The sequence below is a fragment of the Denticeps clupeoides genome, chromosome 8, assembly GCF_900700375.1.
Source record: "Denticeps clupeoides chromosome 8, fDenClu1.1, whole genome shotgun sequence".
Classification (NCBI taxonomy): Eukaryota; Metazoa; Chordata; class Actinopteri; order Clupeiformes; family Denticipitidae; genus Denticeps; species Denticeps clupeoides.
Window position 1 is genome coordinate 13,284,634 of NC_041714.1, and position 27,930 is coordinate 13,312,563.

Consider the following 27,930-nt stretch of genomic DNA (forward strand, 5'->3'; position numbering starts at 1 on the left):
ACAAATACAGTACTGTGCAAGAGTGCAAATCCACCCTGTATATCTGAGATGCAAGTGATGATGCTAAAGGAACAACCCCCCTACGTCAAACATTGATCACATTGCATTTATTGCAGGATGTCTTTGTTTGATGAAATGTTTGCATGATGCGTGTAGAGACAGAGACATAACACCCTTCCCAAATGCATTTCTCGACTAAAAAAAAAATTTATGTGATGCACAAGTGTCAGCGCTGTTACATTTATTCACAACCTGAATTTACAAACCACCATATATATATATATACCCTTATATTTATTTGTATATTTTTTAAACGTCCCTGACGGTGCTTGATTCACAAATATGTTTTTTTCAAAAGGTAGCCAATCAAATATCTCGGAAGGCTACAGGCAATCACATCAACTGATGTTCGAGGGTTTGATTTAAAGTTGACAACATTGCGCTACTTCGCACATTGTCATGGTCTCTTGGAAGGAATTGCGAAAACACAAGTTTCGTAAAATCGGGACAAAAGTCATAAATATAACTCCAGTGTATTGTTGTGGTAGCAACTTTTTCCCTACCAAGATTCAAGACACAGTCTAAAATGGAGCAGCACACGGGAAGCTGCGACTTATCACGCTGCGCCAGAGACTCGCTGAAACATTTGTGAAAGGTGTGATATTTATTAATGAATTTTGAAACTTTCTCTATACCAGTTATTCTAGCTGTTCTCTAGATATCAGGATGGAATTATTGTCACTTTCACTTTTTAATGATTATTATTTGTCTCGTTTACCATTTTAGATAAAACATGGGAACCATGATGGGAAGATACAGTTTGAATAATGAAACAAAACAAAAAAAAAACACACAATTGCAGATGCATAACAGAAACACCAGGCTCTGAGAAGTGCATAAAATTAAGAGAATTACTGATTAAAATTAAATAGATTTAATAATGCAAAAGCCAAGTCTAATGTGAACTCTGACACGGATTCCCTGTGTTTAACATCACTGAGTGAAGTGCACTTCATATTTAAAGAACAACAATATGTGGCTGCACATGATTTGATATTCACTGCACTGAGTAAGTGGCGTTCAGTCCTACACACACACACACACACACACACTTGTGTGGTATATAATTTCTGCTCTTTCATCTGAAATCTGTGCAGCAGCAGCGACTCGGACATCTGGTTCCCACAAGCAGGGATTAGGAATGGTTCAAAGGGCAAAAAAGAGAATTGGAACCAATTCTCATTTCCTGTGAGTTTTTTTTTTTTACTGGCAAATGGAAAATGAAGCATCCGCCATGATTACAGCATGTCAACAGCAAATCAGATAAAAAACTTTTAATGTCACATCACTAATACACAGGTACACACGGAAAAATACATACAGTTAAAATAAACAATGTTATAAGTGTTACTGTGTGTACTGGTCAATGGACACACTTGACCTGGCCAGGGGGGAAAAATCCATAACTATTCACCTTACAGTTTCATTAATAATGTTAAATTACTGCGTTATTGCATCATTTAATAGGAAGTTATGACACCCGTTAATGTGGCCATGTTCCTGTGGAACATAAAGTGCAGGTAAACAGTGGAGGTGGCCCGGGAGAGGATAATTAATTCACTCAGTCCGTGGCGCGGTGGACTTAAGCCCATGTTGTTACATTTCACTTCATGTACTTCTGATCCCGCTGGCGCACATCTGTTTATTTCTTTAGCCATATTAAATTAGTGAGTTGCATTGGCCATCCATTATATTATTTTATTTCAGCTCAGCTCAGTATTCAGAGTAGTGAACTGACATGATTGGGGAAACATAATAAGACACCGAGTGTAAATGACAGGAATATGTACTGATCAAACTTGTCCAGTTTTGTGACTGGTCATTCTTTTACAGACCATACAGAGACCATACAAAGAACTCAAAGCTGAAAGAAGCATATTTTATAATTCTTCTGAACCAGGCAAGTGTAACGGCATTCTCTTCATGAATGTTTGCAATGCTTTTAGCTGAGGTGAAGTAAAATGAGAGGACTTGTATGTTGTGAGGTGGTGTCTCCATCGATGGGACTTCCAGGCCATCCCACAGACGTGCCGTGCATCAGATTAACACCTTAGACATGTTCCAGACATCAGTGGTGAAAAGTACAACCATTAAGGGGTGTCAAAGTAGCGTCACATGAATGACACCATGGAGCCTGTTCCAACAGTTCTACTTCCATCTCTTCCCCTGGAAAACATTCTTCAGCTTCTCACATGCCCATTGTAGGACTTTTCAGTAAGGACAGGGTTCACATACGAAGCCACATAGACATTTACCAGTCAGGCTACCACACTGTGCTGAACTCTCCATCATGACCAGCATTAAAGGTTTCAGAAATGTCTTCAACCACAGCTTTTCTGTAGAACCAAACCCAAAGGTACAGTACATCAAAGAACCTTCTCCTTCCATGGGATACTTTTAGTCAGTACAGACTATGGGCATGCTGTCATCTACCAACGTAGCCCAGTCACATGTAACACTGCAAGATGCTCTTCAACTATTCCAGCCTGGGTAAAGAAAATAATGTAGGCGTTTTTCATGCTTAAAACCAAAATGTAAAGGCAGAATTATGAGGGTTAATGGATGGTTAGGTACACAGGCCCCATTCTGCTGCTGACCTGAGCAGCCCCAGGAGATCATTAGGAGCAGAAGATCAGACACTGTGTCTCAGGGAAGGTTGGAGGAGGAGGAGCCTGGAGGGCGACGGCGGCGAGCAGTACATTCTTCACCGTGCTGGGGGCTTTTAGTGCCCCAGAGCTGTTCAGGTTGAGAGCCCCTTCAGACAACGCCCCCCCCCTCACTGTGGGTGGGGCTAGAACAGGTCCACAGAGGGATGATGTCAAAGAACCTTTTGACTCGCAGTCATCCATCTAGCCGTCTCTCCACACAGGGTCCAGGATTACATTCCCTGTGTATATTGTTTCTTACTGTTGTCATACTGCAGACAAGGAAGACCCCCAAAAAACACTCTGCAGAAGATTAATAATGGAGGAGAGATGATGACCTGATGATGCATTAGACAAACAATCATTAATTAACACCTGAAGACCTACCTTCTGTTTTATTTTCATTCCATCGGATAATCTCTGCAAACCCTGGGGCAATATTCGACTTCTTCACTCCAGAACATAATTCTATTGTGGAATAACTACATTTTTCAATTCACCTCTAAGGCCTGTATATATTAAAAAAAAAAAAAAAAAAAAAAAGGGGGGGACGACCAATCATAATTGATCTGAGGAGTGATTTCTTTTTTTATTTGTCACGATACCAACATTTAATTTCATGTAATGTGACAGCTCTGCTTTTCACTTCATCTCCAGGCCTTGTGTCAGCTTTTGCACCAGCTGTGCTTCATTTAACGCCACGCCACAGGATCCCTTCACCGGTAGTTAGTGTGAAGGCATTGTACCCAGGGCATTTTGGGGGCACCACACAACTGTGCCAGCACCTCTTTTATAAGAAACCAACAAGTGTGAGAAATAATGGGCATTAAGACAGAACAGACTCCATCAAATCAACAAGCACTGATTAAGGAAGAATGGATAGCAGAGCCAAATCTTACCATGGGAGAGACATTTAGATGTGGGGGAAGAGGAGAATAAAGAATCAAGAGAATAAACTAAAAAATAAAAGAATCTGTTGAATATTCTGTGTCAGGGCCACAGCGAATTTTATTTCCCAATCACCAACACCGACATATAACCATAACCAGACAGGCCAGCTGCAGTGCCATCTAGTAGTAGTAGTAATAATAATAATAATAATAATAATAAAGCACCACTAAAAAAAAAAACAAAAAAAAAAAACGGTCAGGCCATTAGTGGTCCGTTCCAAGCTCAGAGTAGAAATAGTGTTCATTCTCTGAAGGTGAAATATTGCACACAGTACAGCAACTGTAAAGTTCTTTTGTTTTGCTCTTAGGAATAAGAGCATTATCATAATCCTTTTTAGTTGCACCCAATCATAAGATTTAGATGCCTTCTTTGAGTGTTTTTGCCACTTTTGAAATAAACTTGTTACTCGGGGGAGAAGCGTTGGAGGGTTAGGTTAAAGTGAAAGTATTCAGGTCCTATGAGCACATATGCAAAAATAAATAAGACAAGTCTATAATAAAAATAAGACAAATCATAGAGGAACCGGTGGAAAATGTGAAAAAGGATTTTCATTCATCATATGAACGTAATACAGTTAGAAAAATCTATGGGTGTTAATAATGTAAATACTGGTCACATTAAAATAAATACAGTGCATCTGAAAACTATTCAAAGCACATCACTTTTCCCCACATTTTATAATGGTATGGTCTTACTCCAAAATTGATTGAATTTCCTCAGAATTCTACACACAAAACCCCATAATGACCAAGTGAAAAAAAGTTTACTTGAGGTAAAAAGAAAAAAACTGAGAATGCACATAAAAATTCACAAAATGTGGGGAACTTCTGGGGAAGGTTACAGAAAAAAAAATTCTGCTGCTTTGAAGGTCCCATTTAGCACATTAGTCGAAGAAGTTCAAAACCACCAGTAATGGCCAGCAATCTAAACAGAGTGATCTGGGGAGACAGATCTCTGCAGCAATCCACCAATCAGGTCTTTATGGTAAAGTGGCTGGGTGGAATCCACTGCTGAGTAAAAGGCACATGACTGACTCTCAGACCACAAGAAACAAAATTTTGGTCCAATGAGACAAAGATTGAACCATGAGTAAACCAGGCCAATACCATCCCTACATTGAAGCATGGTGGTGGGAGCATCATGCTCTGGGGATGTTTTTCAGCTGCAGGAACTGGGACACAGGATAGAGGGAAAGATAAGTACAGAGAAAGGAAGCCTGGAGGAAAACCTGCTCCAGAGTTCTCTTGAACTCAGACTGGGGCAATGGTTAATCTTTCAGCAGGACAACAGCCCTAAGCACACAGCCAAGATATCAAAAGTAGTGGCTTCAAGAGAACACTGTGAATGTCCTTGAGTGGCCCAGACAGAGCCCAGACATGAATCCGATTGAACATCTCTGGAGACCTTAAAATGGCTGTGCACTGATGCTTCCCATCCAACCTGATGGAGCTTGAGAGGTGCTGCAAAGAGGAATTGGCAAAAGACTTGAGAGGTCTGTCAACAATTGGGGCAGTGGTGGCCTAGCGGTTAAGGAAGCGGCCCCGTAAACAGAAGGTTGCCGGTTCGAATCCTGATCCACCAAGGTGCCACTGAGGTGCCACTGAGCAAAGCACCGTCCCCACACACTGCTCCCCGGGCGCCTGTCATGGCTGCCCACTGCTCACTCAGGGTGATGGGATAAATGCAGAGGACAAATTCCACTGTGTGCTGTGTATCACATGTGACAATCACTTCACTTCACTTTAACAATTGAGCTAAGGCTGTGAATACTTACGTATATATGATTTCAAATATATATATATTTTTTTTTAAATATTTGCAACAACCTAAAGTAAACTTTTTTTCACGTTGTCATTATGGGATGATGTGGGTAGAATTTTGAGGAGAAAAAAATGCTGTGACATAAAATGTGGAAAAAGTGATGAGCAGTGAATACTTTCAGGATGCACTGTACAGTGAATAGTTCCTCTGCACGCGCAGTCAAGGGCAGTACTGGTTCAATCTTAGGGCAGCGGCTTATCATTAGGTCAGCTTACCAAAAAATAAATGTTCATATATGCCCATTTGTATTTATTTTGGTTTTAATAAAAGGGCACTAAAATGCATTGAACTTCATGATGAGCTCATTCAGAGTCAGCTCTTTATTGTAGATTGTTTAACATACCTTCTCATACCTTCCTGTGCAGCACAGTGCATTAAAACCTCCTGAAGTGCAGCTTTACTGGACCTCTATGGCATGGAACAAATTACCTTTTTTTCCAGTGTGGAAAACCTGGTCATTGGACAAAATGCACTCAGTCTTGTTTGCTAGTGATATAAGTCATTATTGTCTATACATTCTTAAAAATAAAATAAAAAATATAGCATTCTTGACTTTGCTCCTTGTTTGTTCAATCATACATTTAAAGAAGCTTGTCAAAGGGAGAAACTTGCCAAGATGTGCATAATGACAGATGGTGCTAAAATTGTTGACCTGATTAGGCGAAGCTATTTAGCAGTCTCCCTTACAAGGAAAGACTCAGAATAAAACAGCAGGGCAGACCAACAACCAAGATTGATTTGGTGTGTCAAAATCTGGAAAAAAAGTTTTTTTTCAGCTCTCCCAGTGTGACCAGATAAACTGGCTCACTGGAAGCGATGTTACAAAGAAAACACACTTTTGGACATGCCTCTTGATGAAACCTTAGGGAATGGGATGTGTTGTTTGGTCAAACATGGGTTTCAGGGGTCTCTGTAACTCTGACAGGGCATTCCAAAGGCATAACAAGTGTAAAGAACATGTGAGACCAACTGGTACAACAGGGTCAAAGACCATTTTCTGCAAAAGATACAGAGGGCAGTATTAATGTACAAATAACAATGAATTTTATTATATAGGTCTAATATGAGCTTCCCCTGTTTGAATCACCAGGTTCTGCCACTGTCTGAGGGGGGAGTGGGTTACTCCCGTATCTTTGGGGTACTGTGTTGAAAGAAGTCCTGAAACCCTGCATTGGAGGCACCCTGGTCCCAACCCCCACACCGACCCCCAGTCCGAGTCCGGTCCCTGGGTGAGAAAAGCCCTGGTTCAGCATACTGGCATAGGGCGAGGCCCCATAGGTGAGGCCCATGCTGTAGGGTCTTTGGGGAGGGGCGCTGGGGAACACCACCGGTTGGATGTTCCTGCCTGGGGTGTTGAAGGAGAACTCGGGGGGTGGGCTGCTGGGCTTGGCAGGGGTGGAGGTGAGTGGGTCCATCTCCTCAACATGCCTGGAGGAAAGGGGTGGGAAGCCCGAGTGGGTCCCATATTCGGAGGCGCTGATGGCGCCGGCCGGAAGAGGTCCAGCCACTAGGGATGGCCGAATCCAGTCGTCCTTGAAAATCTGAACGGTCAGTGTGGAAACCAGCGTGTGCAGCCGGTTGGTCACGTGGGCCAGCACCATCTGCTCGTTGGCGTCGCGGCGGATGCGGACGTGGACAGACCCAGCCTGCACATACAGCCAGTGGAGAGCATAGAGAGTTAAGGGCCTGTCTGTCTGCCTGCCTGTCTCTTCCTACACTGGAGGGCAGCCATTAAAACAGAAAAAGAGCGAAACAAGAGCCCTGGTGCATTCCAGGACACGTCCTAATGTGGGGATCGAAAGTGGGGCAATGAGCTTTAGAACGTGAATGGGAATTTTAATACCCACAGAACCAAGGGAAGGTCACTTTGTGTGGAAGTAACGGGAAAGCCATATGTTTCCACAAGGTGTATCTTTCTACCCACACGTCTCTTCAGTTACATCACATTCAGGAAGAGCAGATAAGCAGAGTATTTGGGGATGTGTGGGTAGAAATCATGGGTTGGTGTGTGTGTGTGTGTGTCTCTTACAGCATGCCTGGGATTTGTCCCCCCCTCCATGGCAATAATCACATATGTGGGAAATGTTTTTGCATATCTAGTCAAAATTCTTCAATCAGATAACTGGTTTGGTGCAACAAGCATGTACAGTAATGCACTGATGAAACGTTAACTGCAAAAAAAATTATAATAAAAGTATTTCTATGAAACGAGCTCTGCATTTCTAATATCCCTGCATATGTACACTATGCTGCACGTATAAGAGAGGGGAAAAAAAAAAGTCAAACATACCAAAGCACCAAATCCAACAGTCCAGAAGTGTTCGTTCCGCACCTCCAGAACACCATCGAGCGTTGACACCTGACAGGACAGGATACAGGCCATATTTAACTTTGGTTATATTCACTGGAACTTTATGTTGATCTTGCTGATCACACTGGTTTGGCAGTCCTCACCTCTCTCAGCAGTTTATCCAGTTGGCCTAGGACATGAGAGGGTGTGGTCTGAGGAGAAAAAAAAAAAAATATATCAGATACAGGCAAAGTTCTTTACATCTGTAACCAAGTGGTAAGACCTGTTTATAAAAATAAAGATAAAGCGTTCAGTCCCTCCAGGATTTTGTGCAGAACACTTGGAAACTGTTGTGCACGATCCTTGGTGGAAATGTTTAAGCGTAAATGAGAAACATTCCCGTCGCACATGCCAACATGTTTGGTAACACTGAATTAAAACGTTTGAGTGATTCAAAATGCAGGAAGTCCTGCAATAGGTCAATATTGCAAGAAAAGTTGTGGTAATTCAACAAAAGTGCAAAACGCTAATAATTTGCTGATTGGCTGAATTTGCATTGATTGTTGACTGAGTGTTGCACACAAACCTGAAGCAGCACTTTCCCACTGTACACACTCATGGGGTACATGGTGCCAAACGTCATGAGTGCGATCGCCACTGCAGATGCTGTATCCACAGAGTTATAATTACTGCAAACAGAACAAGAGATCAGGGTGAAGGGCAGTCACAAAAGGCTCCCTTTTAACACAGCGACTCAATTATGAGATAAGACAGGGCTTTGAGGATGATGTTGAGGAAGGGGAATGGGAGGTGCACGGATAAAATGGTTGAGGAGTTTGAGTAAAATACATATTGCAGCAGCTGCACTCACTTGATCTCGATGAGCATGTAGGTGATGCCCAGCGCAAGCGCTCCAGCCAGGTTAATCAGGACGAAGGGATTCATTCGAGGGAGTAGGACGCTGCTCAGACCTGGGATGATCCCACACAGGCTGCAAACACACACACACACACATGGATTAATAATCTTAACAAGCAGCTCAACACGTTCAATATTTACAAATCCATAAAGGCTCTACAGAGCTGCAAAAGATTCATTTCATTTTTGTAACCTTCTTTCTGCCAACACTAACCGCCTATAAAAGTGTGATTTACAGAGTTCTTATACATTTCAGTAAAGCAAATCTTCATGACTATGTTCTCGGTGATTAGCTTTTGGCATTTTTCATGTTTACTTATTGTGGTGGCGGACTTATTGTGAGTGCTAGACTAAGAGGGAAAGAAAATTGGCGGGTTGTATATACCACGTTGAATGTTGAGATCTGTGTTTCATGGGGGCTAAAACACAGTTTAGTGTAGGTGGGCAGTTAGGCAGCGTCTCTGATCTCTGTTGTGTGGTGCCAGAGAATAAGAGTTGCCGTGTCCAACCTACCCTACTGCAAATAAAAACCTCTTATTCCAGCCAGAATACGCTGAGAATGTTTCTTCCTGTAAATTTGCACAAGATCGAGTAAAATGGGCACCATCAGATTTGCAGAGTAGCTGGAATATGGAAGAACCACACGCAGTACCATGTAAATTGGTTCACTATATGCAAAGCTAGCAAAGATACTATAGACTCCCTTATGTGCTTATATTTTATTTTGTATTGTAAAACAAATTATCTTTTCATTTTACATTTACATTTTTACATTTACAGCATTTATCAGACGCCCTTATCCAGAGCGACTTACAATCAGTAGCTACAGGGACAGTGGAGCAACTTAGGGTTAAGTGTCTTGCTCAGGGACACAATGGTAGTAAGTGGGATTTGAACCCGGGTCTTCTGGTTCATAGGCGAGTGTGTTACCCACTAGGCTACTACCACCCTTTTCAAATTCCATGACTTGTCCAGGTTTTTAAATTGCCATAAAAGCATATCTAATCATGGAAAAATCTGTCTTGCATCTGTAAGATTTCCTCAGGTTTACATCCAAATATATTTACTAGTTCACATCCCAAACCCAATCACTAAAACTATTTTTTTTTTAAAAAATTGACTAATTTCATACATTTGACAATGCCTGCTTGTTCTACAGAATTTGTTTTCCAAAATGTTTTCCACCCTGGTCCTGGAGGAACATCTGCCAGTCTTCACTCCAGCATTTACTTAAGACTCTGGTGATACTTAAAGGCCAAATAATAATTGGGCCAGATTGTGAAGATATGTGGGTTGGAACAAAAACTTCCTGGCAGATGTTCCTCCAGGACCAGGGTTGGGAAACACTGGATTAGAGAATCAAATATTAAGGAACAGGAGGGGTTAAACCTCCTCACCAACAGAGAGGATTTGATTCTGAAGTATTGACCAAAAATTATCTAATGTCTTATATTTCACACAACTGGTTATGTGTGATGGGATAGAAGGTGTAATTATGGGAAGGGAATTTTTTTACGAACGGCAGAGAACATCTCTTCTGAGGTAAAAGGTTGTATTATAGTATAACCCCAAAATACCAATTCACCAGAACCATCAAGATGAGGTGGTTGTCTTCATCAGAGGTGATGCAAAAATTACAGATAGTTGCAAAACTGCACTTAGGATCAACGTTAAGATTATTAAAGAGAACGGCCGGAAAAGAGCACAAGAGGACAAAATACACAATATGGCCTCTTTCCATTTTCTATAAAAAGACTTTTGGTATAAAGAAATCTGGATTAAAGCTTGGTTTGAAATAAACCATTAAGTATATTTGTTCCGAGATTTATACATAAAAGATAAAGATTCATTTCTTCCTTCTATTTGCAACTATTATCCTAACAAGCACATTTTGGTCGGAAGAGAACTGGTCTGGGGGAGGTGCATATCTAGGCAGGGTTTATAATCCCAATAATCTGATAATCTCCCCAGTGCATTGATATAATTTGAGTCGGAACAGAGCAGTGTGAATCCCAACGTGCAGCACTGCAGGCTAAAGCCTGTAGCCTTGTTTTCTGTCCACTCTGGACTGTGTTTTAATCCCGCAGCTTTGAGAAATGTAGGATTATGTGGGGACAAACAAACACCTGATATTAAGTCTACTGGTTCCAAACACAAGCACCGAATTGCCAAATCTGTCAAGACAGCAGTGCTAAATATGAGAGGGTTATATAATATCTCTGCCAACCCCCAGCATATCAAATGCTATCTTCTTTGTGACAGAAAGGGGTTTGTTAGGGATTTTTTATAAAAAAAAAAGGGCACACAAATGCGAGCAGTAATCATAGCTATCAAGCCTCCAAGGTCTTCAGACAGACATCCACCGACATACCTTGTGTAAAAGGGGCAGTGGTGGCATAAAAGGGGCAGTGGTGGCATTTAGGGGGAAGGGGTTTAAATAATCCAGAATGAGGAAGTGTGAGAGCTGTAAATCATGCAAACCGGCTCCTCACCTTTTTAAACTTTGATTAAAATAAAATGTAACTTTCTCAGTGTCAAGAAATAAACAAACTTCATATCTGAAATCCTGACACAACATATTTGATGTTACATTAGCAATGGTTAAATCCAAAAGACGTCTGCTGGGGTGCAAACAGCTTTTCCTTTTTGTTTGATAAATAGTTATTGTGTAAAAAAAAAAAAAAAAAAAAAAAAAAAGCCCCATCCGGACGAGAAAGGGGTCGAACAGAATTACAGGAACACTGGATGCAAAATGATCCCTCCACACTCCGGCCTGAAAGACAACGCCTCTGCATTCATTATTCAGGCCATCCAACGGTGCGATTCATCATCCCAGCGTTTTCCAGGCAGCGACAGGCCCATCTTCCCAATTCTGGAGTAGACCTCACCTCCAGTGCACAAAGGAGAGACAAAAGCCTAGAGATGACCTTTACCCTCAGTGACAGGTTAGCCCAAAGGACAGTCATTACGAAGCATGGCAAAGCTACTGCTTGACTGTATTTCCAGATCAGGCATCAATCAAGATCATATGAAGACCTCAAATTTGTACCCAAGTGAAGTGTTCGTTTCAGATTTTTATTGAAAGTGGAGGAGGATCAATAAAGAGCCATGAGTCACTGAAAGGTGATCTTACCTTCTACTCAGGTCAGCGACGTGCTCCTGCAGCCAACTGGTGCTGGCAGCTGTTAGGAGAAGAAGATGGAGGGGTCACATCACAACACAGGCAGCCCCCCTGCACTACAGCCAGCTGCTACGGTGACACCCGTAACAAGAGACCTGGTGCCATTCAATCATCCCGGGGTACACCCAGTCTCTACAGGCCCCGGGGTGGGATACATACACTCAGACTTGCAGCTATTGGGGTGGGCTGCAGCCATCTGTGCCCCACCTGACCGCAAAAATAAACACTTATATGGATTAAAGGTGGGAAATTTTAAATATGTTTTAAACCAAACTCTCTGTGTTGCAGGATTGCCCTGCAATTGCCCTGGTTAACCCCATTACTGTGCACCACTCCCACAAACCTTATACCTAAATGCACACATAAATGCACACATACATACCTCATTATTTGAGGTAACAAACTGAAAAGTAGATCTATAGGTAGCACATGCTATTTCTACACTGCCAACAAGCAACACACCTGGCAGACGGTGGAATTAAATTGCTATAACGAACTATGTCTCTATATCCAAATGTTCCATATAAAACCACATCTATAAAACCAACCTCTTCCATCATGGCTTGAGCACCCGTTTCGATGCTTTGTTCCTACTAGTTGTGTGTTAATGAGTCACAACACGCAGAGGTCAAAGTTCAACAATATTCACATGGCAGCAGAGCACAAGAGCACTCTTTACGTGCGCATCCCATAGAAAACACTGGGATTCAGAGCACAGTGCCTCACTAAACCACTTGGTCTGTAAAGGTCTTTGCACTCAGTTGACAGAAAACTTTAATCAATGCACTTTTTTTTTTTTTTTTAAAAGTGGGTTGCACAAAAAAAAAATCAACACCTTAATTTGTGGATGTGCATCACTAACTATCCACAACAAGATGCTAAGAAAAAAAATAACGTACAATTGTATTGTATTAGAAATTAATTAATTAAAATACAATTAATTCATTGTATTTTGTTTAAAGAAGGATAACGCAGAAGAAACAGAAGTAGTTTACAGGAAGATTTTTGCATGCGACTATTTTGCTTTCGTTAACCTCTGGACACGGACAGCTTCTTTGAAAATGGGAGCTTTGAATGCAAAATACAGTCTTATGCATCAAATTGGTCTGCATGGCTGTCGTCCACCAAAAAAGCCAGAAGACAAGCAGACTAAGGAAGTGGATGAGACAAAGAGTAACATTTTTTGGTTCAGATGGTGTCAACCTCTCATGGCAACCAGGTGGGGATTAGAAAGACAAGCGTGTCAATTTTTGCAGATTAAACATTACGGGCTGTGTAAGTGTAGTTATTTTTAGAGGACTACAAATTTACAGTTATACAAGCTGTACACCGAATGCTTTACATTGTATCCAAGTGTCACATCTTCATTGTTGTCCCAAAGAAATTATTTACAAAAATATGTGAGGGGTGCACTCACTTTCGGGAGATACTGTATTAAAGCAGTGCAATGCTGATGCACACCACATGAAAGGACAGCAGCGACACACAGGGAACCTTAAGTAGATTGTGAGGTCACTCCATTAAGGTCCTATGACCTAGCCAACGGGGCTACCTCCTGTAAAGGCAACCCTGGCCTGGCTTCACCCTCTACTGTAATTAACCGGCATTAGTTCCCGGTGCCTGTTAATCTGCGCACAGAATTACAGATGAGTGCAAAAACATACTAGTGCGGCACGCTGCGTAAACAGTGGTCACATGCATATGGTGAGTGTGGATGAATCATGGCAAGTGTTCACATTAATGTTCCAATGATTGCAACGACTAGTCATTTTAGTGGTACGATTATAGGGAAATTATCTTGGTTTCACAATTATCTTCATTGAATGAAAATCACACACACATGCATTATATAAAAGGTTTTGAGCTCCAAACGCTATTTATTGCAGCTTTTCAGACAGTCAGGAAAATAAAATGTGTACACACACAATAAAAGTACTCTATAGGTAGCACAGCTCATTTGTTGTGGCCAAAATCCTTAACTTAAACGCAGCAACAACAAAAAATACAATAAAATTTGAAGTGCAAAAAGGTATGGCATGTTCACGCTGCAAGTCCACAGAGCCTACCAAAACTTCACTCGCACATGTCTGGTCATCCCACTTAATAAAATGGACTGCAAACAAATGCTTTAAGGGAGTTAACGTTTCAGGACCTATGCAAACAAGCTAGGTTTGAAATTCTTTTTTATGAAACTCCCAAAGAAATGGTAAACATACCACTTTTTATGGAAAAAGAGGACGCGAAGTTCGATTCATACAAACTCTACTCTGCTAAATTATTTTAGAATTCTCCGAATTTCATAGTGGATCGCGCTAGTGCTAGCCTCCTTTTATGAGATTTTAGTGTAGAAATAAAAAAAAAAAAAAGCGCCCGTGGCGAATTGTCGCCGCTACAGCAATCGATCACAGCCACCCCCCTCCCAGTCGCCCACGTAGACCCTGTAATCCCCCTTTGGACTCAATTTTTTTTTTCTGCAAGCTCTGCAAATGGGTGACCTGTGGTCCTGGATTTGTACTTTAGCATCTTCTGGGAATCCAAAATATTCACACAGAGACTTAAAGTGCCTCAACAGGAGTAGACCTGTTGTTGGCTGTCTCTCGTCCTTCTGCCATGATGCGTTTTGGGGCGTTTTGTGTGTTTCACTTTGTCCGTGCAGGCCACGCTATTCTACGTCTATGCCGGTGGATTTCTTTTTTTTTTTTTCTCTTCTTGATGTTGGAGACGTCTTAGTGGTGGATTAACAGCAATGTTTCACACCGCGGTTAATCGTCAAAATGGTTAATCCCTGCAACCCTCTCTGCAACCAACAAGAAAATACATCAACGTATGCTTCAATGCATGAAGTGTCAAAAATTGTGTGCAGGTATATGACAAACGATTAGACATAACTACTGAGCCATACTCTACGTCCAGCCCCGTCCTGTACAGGTAACTTCATCTGCACGTGGTCAGGAAATCAATGCCACAGAAGTGACCGCTCTGACAAAGCATCGCTCTGGACAAACACCACCGAAGTCAGCTACGAAGTCAGAAACAAAGTCATCCGCAGATCTGGTAATCCTGCGCACCACCTTAAACAGATTAACTGTATAAAGAACCCAGAGCCAATTAACCACCTTACGACATGACACTGACCAAATGGCTGCTGCCACAATTATGAAACAGCACTGGCCAATCACGGCAGGCCACAGCAGCACACGGGCATGCCCAGTACGCACCAATACGTGTTTGTTGTCCTTCGCCATGGTGTTTATGGATACAAACACACCAAAGATATCCAATCTACTTCAGAGATTATGCCTCATCAGTGACTAATCCTCATAAACATTTCTTATAAACACAAGCAGAAAAACAAAAAGTAGAGCAAAACCATAGGGGGGGAAACATATCATAAAACCAATAATCCTTTTATTCTACATCATAAATCCCACATGATGCTTAAACAAAATGATCATTGTGATAGATTAATTTAAGAAAATAAACCAGCTTGCCAGACTGGGATTTAAGAGTCTACTTCAGACAATTAGGAACAAGTCTTTTCAGTGAAAGATTTAGCCTGAAGACGCCATGGTGTGTGATCGCTCCGACCGAAGCCCTCTACTGGCAGAACGGACAGGAACGGCAAACCCTGGGCTCCTATTATAGTCACTACTGGAGACTGATCTCAGATTAATTTTATCATATAAAAGGTTTAAAAAGTTAAAGCAAAGGTTATTTTATCATATAAAAGGATTAAAAAGGTAAAAAGCAAAGGTTAAAAAAAATTACCTTCTGAGACGTATGAAAAGGGCTTGTTCTTCACTGACAGGAGGGTCAGCAAGTTAAAGAAAAGAGCCACAAAGGTCCCGACCAAAAGGCGTCCTCTAAAGAAAGGAATATAAAGCTGGTTAAATGGGACATACTATTATTAATATCATATGATATAACTTAAAAACTGTGAAATAAAATAACCTTGTCAGTCTTTTGTGGTGTGAGTTTATGATTTATGTTTCACCTTTGATGCACAGTACTTACTGTGACCTCAGGGAACCGTGGTGAGGTACTTTTTAATACCTGCACTGCGTGTTCAACAACAGAAACATTGTTCTATAAATCCAATTGCTGCAACACAAATCCCTCTAATCAGCTCCTGTATTGACGCCTCAGACCCCAACTGGACGCGAAACAGAGGAAATTATTTTCCCAATGCTGGCATTGTGGTTCGAGATGGCATCGCCTGATCATTACCGAGGTCCTGCAATAATACCATGCTACCCACAGCTGGGATAAGTCGTCAGGGGTGTGGGGGCCGGTAGTAAAAATGCTTCTTTTGAGTTAGAATCCACAGGGGGAGGCAGATTCAGTCACCATGTTTTGGGAGTGTTGTTAGAGATCCAGATGAAAGCCCAGGCCCTGATGATATTGGATTTCAAACAGGATGCTACCAGTGCCGTGATAAGGACAGACGCCACTACATGTAGATATCAGCCTTTTGTGCAGTGCTTCAAAAATACAAGAAGTGTGGGCGTGTCCAGCACACTTCAATTCACTCAATGATCCAGGTCTCCAGGAATTCAGTGTTGTGCAATATTTTAGAATTCTGTGATTTATAATACAAAATACATTCATAAAGTATCATTAGAAAAATTGTGTAAAAAAAAAAAAAAAAAAAAAAAAAAAAAAGTCAAAACTAAACCAGGCTACACTGTGTAAATTTTTAATAAAAATTTAAAAAAAAATTAAATTGAAAGTGTAAGTGTATTGCGTATTGTGCAGGTATAAGACAATGTGAGTGTGTGTGCCTCAGGACTTACGTGTGAATGTCTGGCTGCTTCACAAAGCGCTCCACACTGATAGGACCAAGAAAAAGAGATGATCAGGCACCAGTAGTTAGTGTTAGAGTTTGCAGCCCCTTCACCCAGTTTTCTGCCTCACCGCCAGCTACACCCCTCTTTACGGACAGAGGCTAAAGCTCCAGTCAAACATTCCAGCAGACATGAAATATTCATGAAGCCAGACCTGTACACCCACCTCTCCTTGAGAATGAAGAGAGCACCCAGCTGAACCAGCACTGTAGACGCAAAAACGGCAAGCACCTCAAACCGCTCAAATCTGTGGGGAAGGAACAGATGCACACTCTGTTTTTATTTGGAAATTGAATGTAGTTTTAGAACTTGAGAATGGATAAATAAATTGGCTCATCGGAATCCAGTGTTGTAATGGGACTGTTAGGACTAACTCCCTGAGCACTAAAAAGTCCATTTGGTTGATTTAAAACACAGATTATTTCTGCAAAATAATCAATAACAAAAAGTCGACTGAAAAAGAGGTGGGGCTTTATTTGGGAGGGAGGGACACCTTAGGTGAATTTGGGCCTCAGTAATGATTTGTTTGTTACAGAAGAGCCGTGGGTCGCGGCATGTTTACAATGGCGCAAAAGCCCCTCTGGCGGAACCAAACCTCAGCCCCAAAACAATGGCTGGGGAGCGGGTCACCACCCCTGCCAGGACCTGGCGAAGGTTCCCAGAAAAAGGGGAGAGTAGGGTGGTGCCCGGTGTTGTTGAACTGAAGAAAGAAGGGGCGGGACTAAGACAGCAAAGCAACCAATAGGACGCCGTCTTAGATTAATAACAATGTGACCAGACCCATTTTCAGTTAAAGCCCCAACATGGTGGAGGGGGTTGGAGCTGTGGTGCAGGATGGGAAATGGGAGTGATGGACGGACTGTGCAGGAGCCCTGGACCAGATAATCGTGGCCGTGTGTGAAAACGAGCGAGGCTGAGCCGGCCCATTGTGCTGGCCAACTGAGCACATTAAGGCCAAGTGGAGCTGAAAAGAAGCTTTCCATTCAATAAGCACACAGCAACACGCTCAGGTCAAGGGAGCAACCAAACACAGCGATGCCCCGCCCACTAGAAACCTACCACCACCAACACAGGCTCGGGGTCAGTCAACAAAGTCAGACGCATCATGCATGATATGGGGGGCACCGCGCGCGTACATATGTACACGTTCAGCCCCGCCCATCCATGAAACATGAGCATCATAGTAGCATTACAGTACACGAGGAGTCTCCAACATCATGAGCACCACTGACCTTTACCAAAAGTGAATAAAATAACATTAACCGACAGGTTGTGGTAAAATTGGTTTGCTTACCCAAAAGAGTACGACTGACTTGGCTTTTTCATCGCCACCCAGGAGCTTATGAGACAGGTGATTAGACTGAAGGGCAAAGGTCAAATGTAAAAGGTCAAAATAGATCCAATGCGTTTTCTACTCGATTTGAGCAGTTCAAGTTTACTTACCTAAAAAGGTCAAAGATGGTGAGGTACGTGTACGCTGTTAAAGCTGGAACAGGGAGAAAGAAGGAAACACGTTGAGATCCTCAGGAATAAAATAATCACCAAGTAAAATACTGAGGTACAGAGAGATGAACTTCACGACCAAACATCATCTCCTTTACCAAATGCTCCTTCACTTGGAACAATGTTTGCCCTTTCACTATGCATATTCCATGTTCCCTTAGTCCTTGCATTACAATAGAAAAGAAATGTTAAAAACAAGCGTGACTGATTAAAAGCAGACATGACTCTTTTCTCCACTTAAATTTCAGGTCTAGATGTGTTTGAGGTGTATCGAGCATGCAGCCACGATGAACAGCCAGGTGCGTTTGGCACGTGGCACTGGAGCAACGTGCAGACGGACGTTCTCCACTGATTCCTTGTCGCCTATTGTGAGCAGATTAAGGTCACTTGTGTATGTTTACAGTCCTGATCAATGCAGATAAAAGAAAGGAGTGCAGAGGTGGTAAGCAGATCCCAGCCGCGGGGCTGAATATTTAATAACGTCTGCAGGACAGAAGACCAAACACATCTGATCGTCCCGGGCAGTGCCCTGATGCCTTCTCACTTCCCTCTCCAGGGGCCGGGCCCCCATTAAAAACATTAAGTGCTGGCTGGTTATCGGGAGGATAAGCAAAAAGTTAAGGGAGCCTTGGAGCGGGATCTCTTCCCGGCGGCCCTCGGGCCAGTATCAGCTTTCCCCCCAGTGGCCCCGGGGCCGAGGCGCACTCATCATAACCGCATACAGCAGCAGCCCCTGTATTTTCAGAAGCAGAGATTTGCAAACTGCAGCACTCCGCTGTCATTGAGTTCTGCAACACGCATCGACCGGGGTCCGGGCTCGGGTGTCTGTCGACGCGGCATATTAAAATAACAATAGATCGCTCCATATGTAAACTAAAAGCTTTATTGACCGACTACACAGCAACACCTGGCAGGGGAAACGGGAGCCTCCAGGAGGAAGCGGCGGGCGGGAGCATGGCCGGCGCTCGGTGCTGACACTAGTGCAGCGGGGTAAACCGAGAAGCTGACGATATCGCTGCTGCTGCCGGCCAGACTGCAACATCAACACAAAGACGAATGAACAGAGGGGACTACAAATCAGTCATCAGCAGCATAAAATAATCTGGGCAAAACACATCAATTCAGCACAAACACAGGGAATACGCAGTAATAGGCAAGCAAAATAAATAAATAAATAAATAAATTACAACACCGTCATTGAAATTTAAAATAAAGAAACCCTATGATTTCTGAAACGCTGAATTAGCACATAAACACAGAATATAGAACCATAGGACCACACGTTTTTTTCAAGACTAATTGACATCATATATACATATTCAAGTTCAAATTCATTGAAAAGTGTGACAACATCTGGTATTAGTTCCATTATTGTGGTGGAACTGATGGTTGGTTCCTGAGTGAGTATTGACTGAATAAACAAAGTGTTCTATTTACTGCAGAAATACTCAGGGCAGCTACATTTGATGCTACCCCACCAACATTATAAGACCAGTGAAGGGAGTATCCATATTCTCCTAACAATTTGGGAAAATATTACTAAGTTGCACATTTCTAGACAGTTTTAAATTTGGCTATTAACTATTGTTCCATAAGATTCTACCTGGTTACTGATAAGAATAGCTTAATTCATTTTTTCTGCATGAACTGCTAAATAAGCCATTAAATATTAAAACACAATGTTATTACTATTAGCAGTTTGGATAGTAGAATGGATAGTAGTTTGTTATTATATGTTAGCGGCCACATAATAACTCATGTTAATGACATACAATTCTGTTTGTGCACATTTACGGTCAGTGAGTAAATGTGCTTGACGTTCAGTGTGAGCCTGCATTCCTGTAGGGCAATTTAAATATATATTTAAATGCTCTAAGTGACAGCAGCAGCCCACTCACACACACACCGCAAATGTGGTCGCCACAGCTGACAAAATATTTATGATTAAATAATGGACGTGTCAAATATTAAACACATAACATTTTGCGCAGGCCTTGTTTCACACCTCCAACTCATGAACACCGGGGACAAATGGCCAGATCCGCCATTTCAACATTTAGAGCCAAATCAAAGGAAAGACTATCCTGTTGGTGAAGTGTCTTCTCCACTGCAATCAGTGTGCGACAATTGAGCTGGATTGTACAGTTTAAGGCTCCTTCTCCATGTTGTTCTGGGCATTAGATGGCATCCTGCGTGAGTTTGTTACAGTAATGAAGCGGTTTGTGTAACACAGAGCTGCAGATGGACAGGGGAACTCTACACTTTAAGTAGGTTGTCAGTGATGAATAGGAGGGGCAGACAGTTCCCCTGAGGAGTAGTAAACAGTCGGTATTGACGTCCTCAAGCACACGCTTCTACACAGTGCACTACTGAGGGTTTCTGCAGGTTTACGTAAGCCTTAAGACCTTTTTGAAGGTCACTTTCATCAAATTTAAGACCATTCAAGATGCTCTTCTAAAATACAATATTAATTAATATTACAATTAATAAAATTATCCTATGTAATATATTTTTGATAGTAATATTGCAATTACTGAGATCAATGTTGCAATATGATAAATGGTACTTTCTTTTCCATCAATAAAAAAAAAAAAAAAAAAAAAAAAAAAAAAAAAAAAGAATAATTACTGCAATAAACACTGCAAATGTCATTTCCCCAATACTGCAGCAGTATAAGAATTTTAAGAAAGTTGTACCACATGGAGTATATAGGAACAGCTGGATATAAATTAAATGTTTTAGGAGCAAATTCTATTTATTTGGCTCACCACCTGCCATGGAAGTTTTATATATGATGTACAAGTGGTCACGATCACCTGACGACGGTGGCTGAGATTTGCAAAAACAAAAACTTTTAATACATTCATTTACAACAAACTTTCATACGAAAAGGATAGGTCCTATAGACCAGAACTTTGTGTTTGCTCCCCCTGCGTTCCCCGACTCTAGTCCGAAACACAGCAGAATCTGTTAACAGACTGAAGTCAGACTGCGCAGCCCTGTTTCAGTTTATTCAATTGTTAAACTGCGAGAGAATGACATAATATTTGGTCATGAAAGGGGGAGGAGCCTGTAGGCATTCCTCCGCTTCCTCATTATGGACTCCCCTTCGGTCAATATATCGCACACCCTGGTATAGCGCAGTGTCCATATCTCCTCCGTTCTCTACACTCCTAATACCCATTACATACATGGGACAATGCCAACAACGACACCCAAATAAAATGACTTTATAAATCAAGCATTGTGAACCGCATCTTTGATAGCACAGAAAATATACAGCCAATGGTCAGCAAAACAATACTTTTTTTTTTCTTTTTTTTTTATTCTGAATAGGGCAGATTGGTAAGATTTTATGTTCACTTCACTCCAACTGCACTCATAACCAGTTGTCCAAAAGGACTGAAATCTTCTCTCGGAGGACACTGAGTGGCTCCCTTCGATACCCATAATATGTACAGAACAAAACTAACAAACGAGCCACGAATTACCACTGGCATAACTGACACACACACACAATGAACATTTTGACCTGAAGCCTAAGGTGAAAGTAAATCCTGATGTATTTAATCCAGGTTGGACTGAATTGTATGTAAGAACATGGCATTGTCTGTGTTGGAGCTCTATAACACATTTTGGAGCATGTTGCCCTGTTTCTAAACACAGAAACCTCCTCCTCACCTCGATCACACGCTAATTTGGCTAATCGGAAATGACTGAATACAGGGCGGAACTGCATATTTCATAAGATTACCTGACTACTTCAATTATTCATCTACCCCACCCCCCCCCAAAAAAAAATTCTTGGGAACCCGGCCACTATGCAGATGTCAGAGAGGAGGGGGCATCGCACCCTGGCAAGGTTCGGGGAGGTCAACGGACCTGCACTTGACCTCTTTTAGTTGGCTAGCATTATCTAGAGCCTTCAATGGGTACTGGGGATGTTAGGCTTGACCCACCCAATCACCCACACAAAATACTATAAAGTGCATGCTAAGGAAACACTAAAGAAAAAAATTTAAATGGTTAGTCATTTTATACAATAACCTAAAAACTTGACCCAATCGCTCGGTCATGATCATAAAACTTGACTGACACCAGACAGAAAAAGAGGGAAGTCTAAAATATTAACAGCACAGGGATCCAGGGAGGTTGAGGGCAAAAAAAATAAAAGTCAAAACACAAACAAAAATTTTTTTACCCATCAATGCATTCGGTGCCGCATTTTTAATGACCTATACAAATCATTGCGAGGCTGGCTAGCGCATTGATCAGGGCTAAAAGAAGTGTTGACAACAGAATAATGCACGTATCAAATGAAGGCGCGTACATTTTCGACAGCCCTGTAAACCTACACCGTCTTCCGGTGCTAAATTTGATCTCTACAAGCTGACGGCACCAAACAGTGTCCTGTGGACTCATCTGTTTTACATCTTATCGGCTTCAGAAGAGACAATACACACACAGACACACACTGCAATGAGACCAAAGTAATTAAAAAGCTAGAAAACATTCCTAAAGCGCTCCTGAAGACAGAGGGGCACAAAATGGAGGAGAGGTGGGCTTTGTGCAGAGCTGCTGAACCAGAAACCTCCCCTGACAATGAGTGAGTTTTTTTTTTTCCTTTTGTAAACTCGCACTAATGATCTTTAGTCACGTGTCAGAGTGAAGATCATAGACACAGAGTCCATCCAGCGACGTTCACGCTCCACTGCAAAGTGCATGGCCCTACCATTAGGTTTTCAAACAAACAAACAAACAAAAAACGGGGCAATAACGAACTTCAGGCCAACGTTCCAGCGTGTTGCCCGTCTTCCGCACCAGCATCTGCAGCCAATGGCCAAAGGCGGCGATCACAAAACTGTTCGGGTCGGGCGAGAGTGTCCGAGCGCCTCTGCTTTCCAGGACACTTGCGTGTCAGCGCGTGCTGCGGCGGCGGCAGCTGTGCCGCTGCACGGGAGGGGGCAGGGTGCTCGACGGATGCGCTGCGGCCTGAAGTAAATGAGGCAGAAGCCTGGAGTGCGCCGTCTTTACGCAACGGCTGGAAAAGGTCCAGAGACGTGGAAGAGATCTAATTGACGCAGCTGTCATAATAACAAACGAATAACCAATCAGGAGGTCCTGTGCTGGGTTCTTGCTGCTTTACCAACTCCAGGCAGCTATTGATGACCGGACAACCAAACCAAGTTTACAATCAAATATACCTTAGCGACGATGTGAAAATCTGCAATAATCAGAAGCAAAAAAAAAAATAAAAAAAAGTTAAAATGTTCTTCATGCATAGGTTAAAAAAAAAAAAAAAAAAAGTGATTATTCCAACACTATTAATGAGAAATATAATTATTTATCCATTAATAAAATAGATAATGTAATGCAAAAAATAAAAAATGTTGAGTTGTCAAAATATATGAATTGCATAAATGTTTACGGTCCTAGTACAGACAGTGCGACTGCTGATCCAAGATCAGTTTATGCAGAATCTTATACAGAATGATGTAAGGACAAGCAGTGAAATTCAGACCCCAGATCAGTTGTTGGCTCTGATAGTCTATATGAGGGCCAATTCAGCTACCCAGAAGAGAAAGGTTACGGGAAATCTGCCCAAATGCTCAGGTCTCCTTGTGACAAGAAGAGGTCAGATAATCTTCCTGCCCATGGCTTAAATATTAGTACGGATTCATTTCTGTGTGGCTAAACACCACATGGGAAGTGTACCAACAGTATCCTGTCCTCTGGATCCTGCGACTGCGGCCTGAGCGGCGCTGTTTATCTGCGGTGAGTATTGACGTTGGGATCGGTTTCCCCCTTAACGGCTCGATACGCGTCCGCCCTCTATTTCCTGGCCATGTGTGACAGCAGAGGCACTGCTGTAACCGGTCCGGTCCAGCTCGTAGGTCAGAACGATCTAATCCAAAAACGGATTCAAAGCTGATTTTGCAGATGATTATACAAAACGAATGAGGCAACTCATCAAGAAGCGTGAAGCAGAGACCTAATCTTCACAACGAGGGTCAGGAGCTCCTCAGCCAAGAGGAAAATCTGCCCAAGCGTTTGACCCGTGGTCTCAGATCGTAATTAAAACACTAAACAGAGACTAACAGGCCACAGCCTCAAGGAGAAATGGCCTCGCCTTAACAATGGTCACGGAGGAGACATCTGCTGGCTGCCAAGGGTACAATAACAGTTATTTACAGAGACGCCTCCTCCGCCAGCGGGCACAGTGCAGATCTTTGTCGGTGGGACCAAAGTTTCCACTGAAAAATCAACAACTTCATCAAACATCAAAATTAATTTAAATGTAAAATATTTAAGATAAAAAGGTTTAAGATAAAATATTTCATAATGTGAAATATTAAAATCAGGACAAAGGTGGCCATTTGAGAAAACTGCACCCAACTCAACTGCATTGAACATCAATCATGAAATTGCACACCTCCATCCAAGAAACACCTGCAGATGTCTACTTACTCACCCATGCTGTTGGTGGAGTTGCACCACATCAGCAGACAAGCGGTGCAGATAACATTCAGCATGCCAAAAAGCAGGATTCTCCATGACTGCAAGGGACAAAAAAACTAAATGATACAAACTGGCACAGTCACTCATAGGAAGAACAAGCACAGGTCATAACGACAGCAAAAGACAAACAATATTTGGATTTCTGAATACAACTTTGAAATGACCCTAAAATATGAAGAAGGCCGTGTAATCAGATGCCTCTCACTACGTGTTCATCAGCAGAAATTTTCTGCTGCCCTTTACACCGGTGCAGTAACACTAAACAAAGCGCAGCTCACACCGAACCAGGGGACGCTTTCTTAAGACGGAGCCAGAGGTACCTCCGAGCTGTCATCTTCCATTGGATGTTTGGCGGCAGTCCTGTGCGCATGCTGTGAAATATACAATTACCGCAGCGCGCCGTGTTATGACAGGGCCTTGCCGTCCACTGACGGCCCCCGGCAGGGAGGGGGAATGAGAACACTGGAGCGCGCTCAGACTCTATGAGTCCATGAGGCTGTTTGTGTGTGTGTGTGTGTGTGTGTGTGTGTGTGTGTAAACATGCAGACAGCGCTGGCCTACATCTCCCAATCGCACAGGTAAACAGTGACAAAGTCAACGCTGCCCCCTACAGAAAATGAGCAACATTGCACTGTGTGAAGGTGTACGACTATTGCCAGGATTTTTTTTTTATATGGAACCAGAGACCAGCAGATGGAAGAATCCGGTGTAGGAAAGCTGCTTATCCCAGTGCAGGTCAAGTGGAAAACAAGCTACACCTCCTAGATCTTCCCAGGAAAAGAGACAGAGGGCTGGGGCCCTGTGCACGTGCCAGTAGAGCATAAGCAGATAAAGGAAGGCCGAACCTTGGTCCTCGGACATTTACCCTAAGACCGAAAAATTACCACCACATTGATTTTTATGGGCTCCTACAAACTGATCTTTAAACGGGAACTTTTCTTTGTAATCTGTTTTGTGTGTAATCCCAATTCACCTTAAAGCAGACCAAAAATGGATTACACCTCAACCAAAGCCAAACAAAAAATAAAACATCCACATGCGCTCCTGTCTAATCCATTCGATCACAATCACCACCCATTCCAGGACTACCCCAATATCAACACATCAGGATTAGGAAATCATGTTGCAGTGAGAGGATTTACCTGACAAACAGGGCCTTCTAGGAAATTTGACCTTATTTTGGGAATTAAGGGGAACCGTTTGTATTGGTAGATGTTGGTGATGGGAGAATAAAGAGCGTAACATAATATGATTTTTGACAACAAACACCAGAGTACATCATTCACACACAAACTCCCAAGGAAGAGCTCACCCGTCTGTCAGAAGCTACAAGGCGGAATTCCAGGTACAATTTCCCAAAAATGGACTTGTGCGTCTTCCGGAATGGATGGATTGTTCCCTGAAACGATGGAAAAAAAAAAAAACAACATATGCTCTTTAACTTAAAATTGCCTATTAGGGAAAGTGAAATGATTGTCAGTGTGATACACTGCAGCACAGCACATGGTGACAAAGAAATGTGTCGTCTACATTTAACCCATCACCTTAGTGTCTGGGCAGTCGTGACATGTGCCCCTGGAGCAGTGTCAACGATACTTGGCACCTCAGTGTCACCTTAGCGGTTTGGGTGTTCGGCTTCCGATTATGGGTCCATTTCCTTACCCGCTAGGCCAACCACTGCTATTGATGCTGGTCGTTATACTTCAGTAAACATCAGTGCCGTTTTGGGGGGGAAATATTGTGATGAACAAGTCTGCCACCTTGTGGCCAATTTAATTTCAGAATATTTACATTTTCACTCCAAGTGTAAACAGTTCATCCATTTTAACTTTAATTTACTTGTTACAGCAAGCCAATAGAAACATATATAGCAATAGAATAAAATGCTACAATATCAAAAATATATACGATAGAAATAGTAGAACCATTATAAAAAAAAATGTAAAAAATCTAGAATCTGCACACATTAAATGTTGAATATTGCACAGATGCAACAATCATGTGTGAGTAATGGTCATTTAGGACAATCAGCAAAAAACAGTCCCTTTTGGATTTCTCTGGCATTTTGTGGAAAATTTCACATGGATTGGATAAGCTGTTTATTTTCCACGATCACACAAAAAAAAAAAAACCTAAAGCAACTACATGCACCAACCAGAGCAATTCTTGTGCATGAGTACTGAAGCTTGGCCAATGGAACCGTACCAGTATATAGGTGTCCGTCTCTTGTTTTTTCCTGTGCATTGGTATATCTGGGGGAGGAGAAATACACTTAAGCATGAGCATTTCATTTTAAATTCCTTTTATTTTATTTAACAGGACATGTGGATGAAATAAAACAAGCTTTAAACATTATGGTGTCACATTTACATTTCACACACAGCAGGTTGCTGGCTTTGAGGGTAAAAGCTAGGGATGGCCTGTTCTGATACAGATGCCAACACCTGCTGTTTATATATATCAGCTGATCCTGAGTTTTGCTATGATTCTAGTATTTAATGAATAAAACCTCTTACTGGGATTAGACCTAAATACTGCCCTTTTTATTTCTGAGACAACATCACATAACAACATAATAATTATATGGAGATATAGCTTGGAACTGTCCCCTGGAGTTATTAGATGTGATTCATGAAAACAGGACATGTTCGAAAGCCTGAAGAACAGAAAAATGCAGAAAAGAACCTACAATTTAAGTGAATAGATGGGTTTCATAAATTAGCACACCCTTACCAATACCTGGTCCACACATGAGTCAATAATTGACCGACATCCGATACTGGTATTAGATGCACGCATCCCTAGCTAAAACATGACTGCTTTGCACTTTACACTGACTTTCCAAACACATGCACACGTCCGCATCGTACCTGACGTGCGTCGACAGCACGTACCCGCAGAGCAGCGAGCGAGTAACGTCAGCTTTGGCTGAAATGGCCCGTTCGCCAGCGTTACCTGGGTCGCTCACGTTTATGACGTCCACCTTCACCATGTGCGGCTTGTCCGCGGGTCCGGCCTTCCTCTCGGTGATGCCGGTCGGAACCACGTCCGGCTTCGGGCCCAGTTTCCTCGGGTAATAGTCGCCGTGATACGCCATTGCGCCTGAAGACGTGGACGCGCCGTCCATCGCCATTTTGGATCCTCCCTCGGCGGCCCCCGTTTCACTTCTGTTGCGTTTCTCTGCGCGCAAACCAGCTG

The 27,930-nt window shown here is 42.3% G+C and overlaps 1 protein-coding gene across 4 annotated transcripts; it reads right to left on the reverse strand.

Moving 5' to 3' along the window:
• Positions 1–5,779: 5,779 nt before the first annotated feature.
• On the reverse strand, positions 5,780–27,905 carry slc30a6 (solute carrier family 30 member 6). Of its 4 annotated transcripts, none has more exons than XM_028989869.1 (15): positions 27,688–27,905; positions 26,938–26,984; positions 26,045–26,131; positions 24,686–24,770; positions 18,154–18,196; positions 18,005–18,070; positions 16,877–16,957; positions 16,660–16,695; positions 15,635–15,729; positions 11,819–11,867; positions 8,639–8,758; positions 8,354–8,456; positions 7,932–7,979; positions 7,768–7,836; positions 5,780–7,123 (listed from the first exon to the last, which is right to left on the reverse strand). In XM_028989869.1, the coding sequence occupies exons 1-15, from the start codon at positions 27,863–27,865 to the stop codon at positions 6,536–6,538; spliced, it is 1,695 nt and encodes a 564-aa protein (XP_028845702.1). In that variant the 5' UTR covers positions 27,866–27,905; the 3' UTR covers positions 5,780–6,535. The 4 variants fall into 4 exon arrangements, with proteins under 4 accessions (XP_028845702.1, XP_028845705.1, XP_028845703.1 ...); XM_028989872.1 differs by having other exon boundaries at positions 27,701–27,828; XM_028989870.1 differs by having other exon boundaries at positions 27,627–27,828.
• Between the last annotated feature and the right edge of the window lie 25 nt (positions 27,906–27,930).

Excerpts from the sequence above, each read along its gene's own strand:
- slc30a6 (XM_028989869.1), bottom strand. The coding sequence starts at position 27,865 with ATGGCGATGGACGGCGCGTCCACGTCTTCAGGCGCAATGGCGTATCAC. Across the intron at positions 16,958-18,004 it reads AGTCAGTCGTACTCTTTTGG|ATTTGAGCGGTTTGAGGTGC; the intron begins GTAAGCAAACCA and ends CCTTCCCCACAG. Across the intron at positions 8,759-11,818 it reads GTCGCTGACCTGAGTAGAAG|CCTGTGTGGGATCATCCCAG; the intron begins GTAAGATCACCT and ends GTGTGTTTGCAG.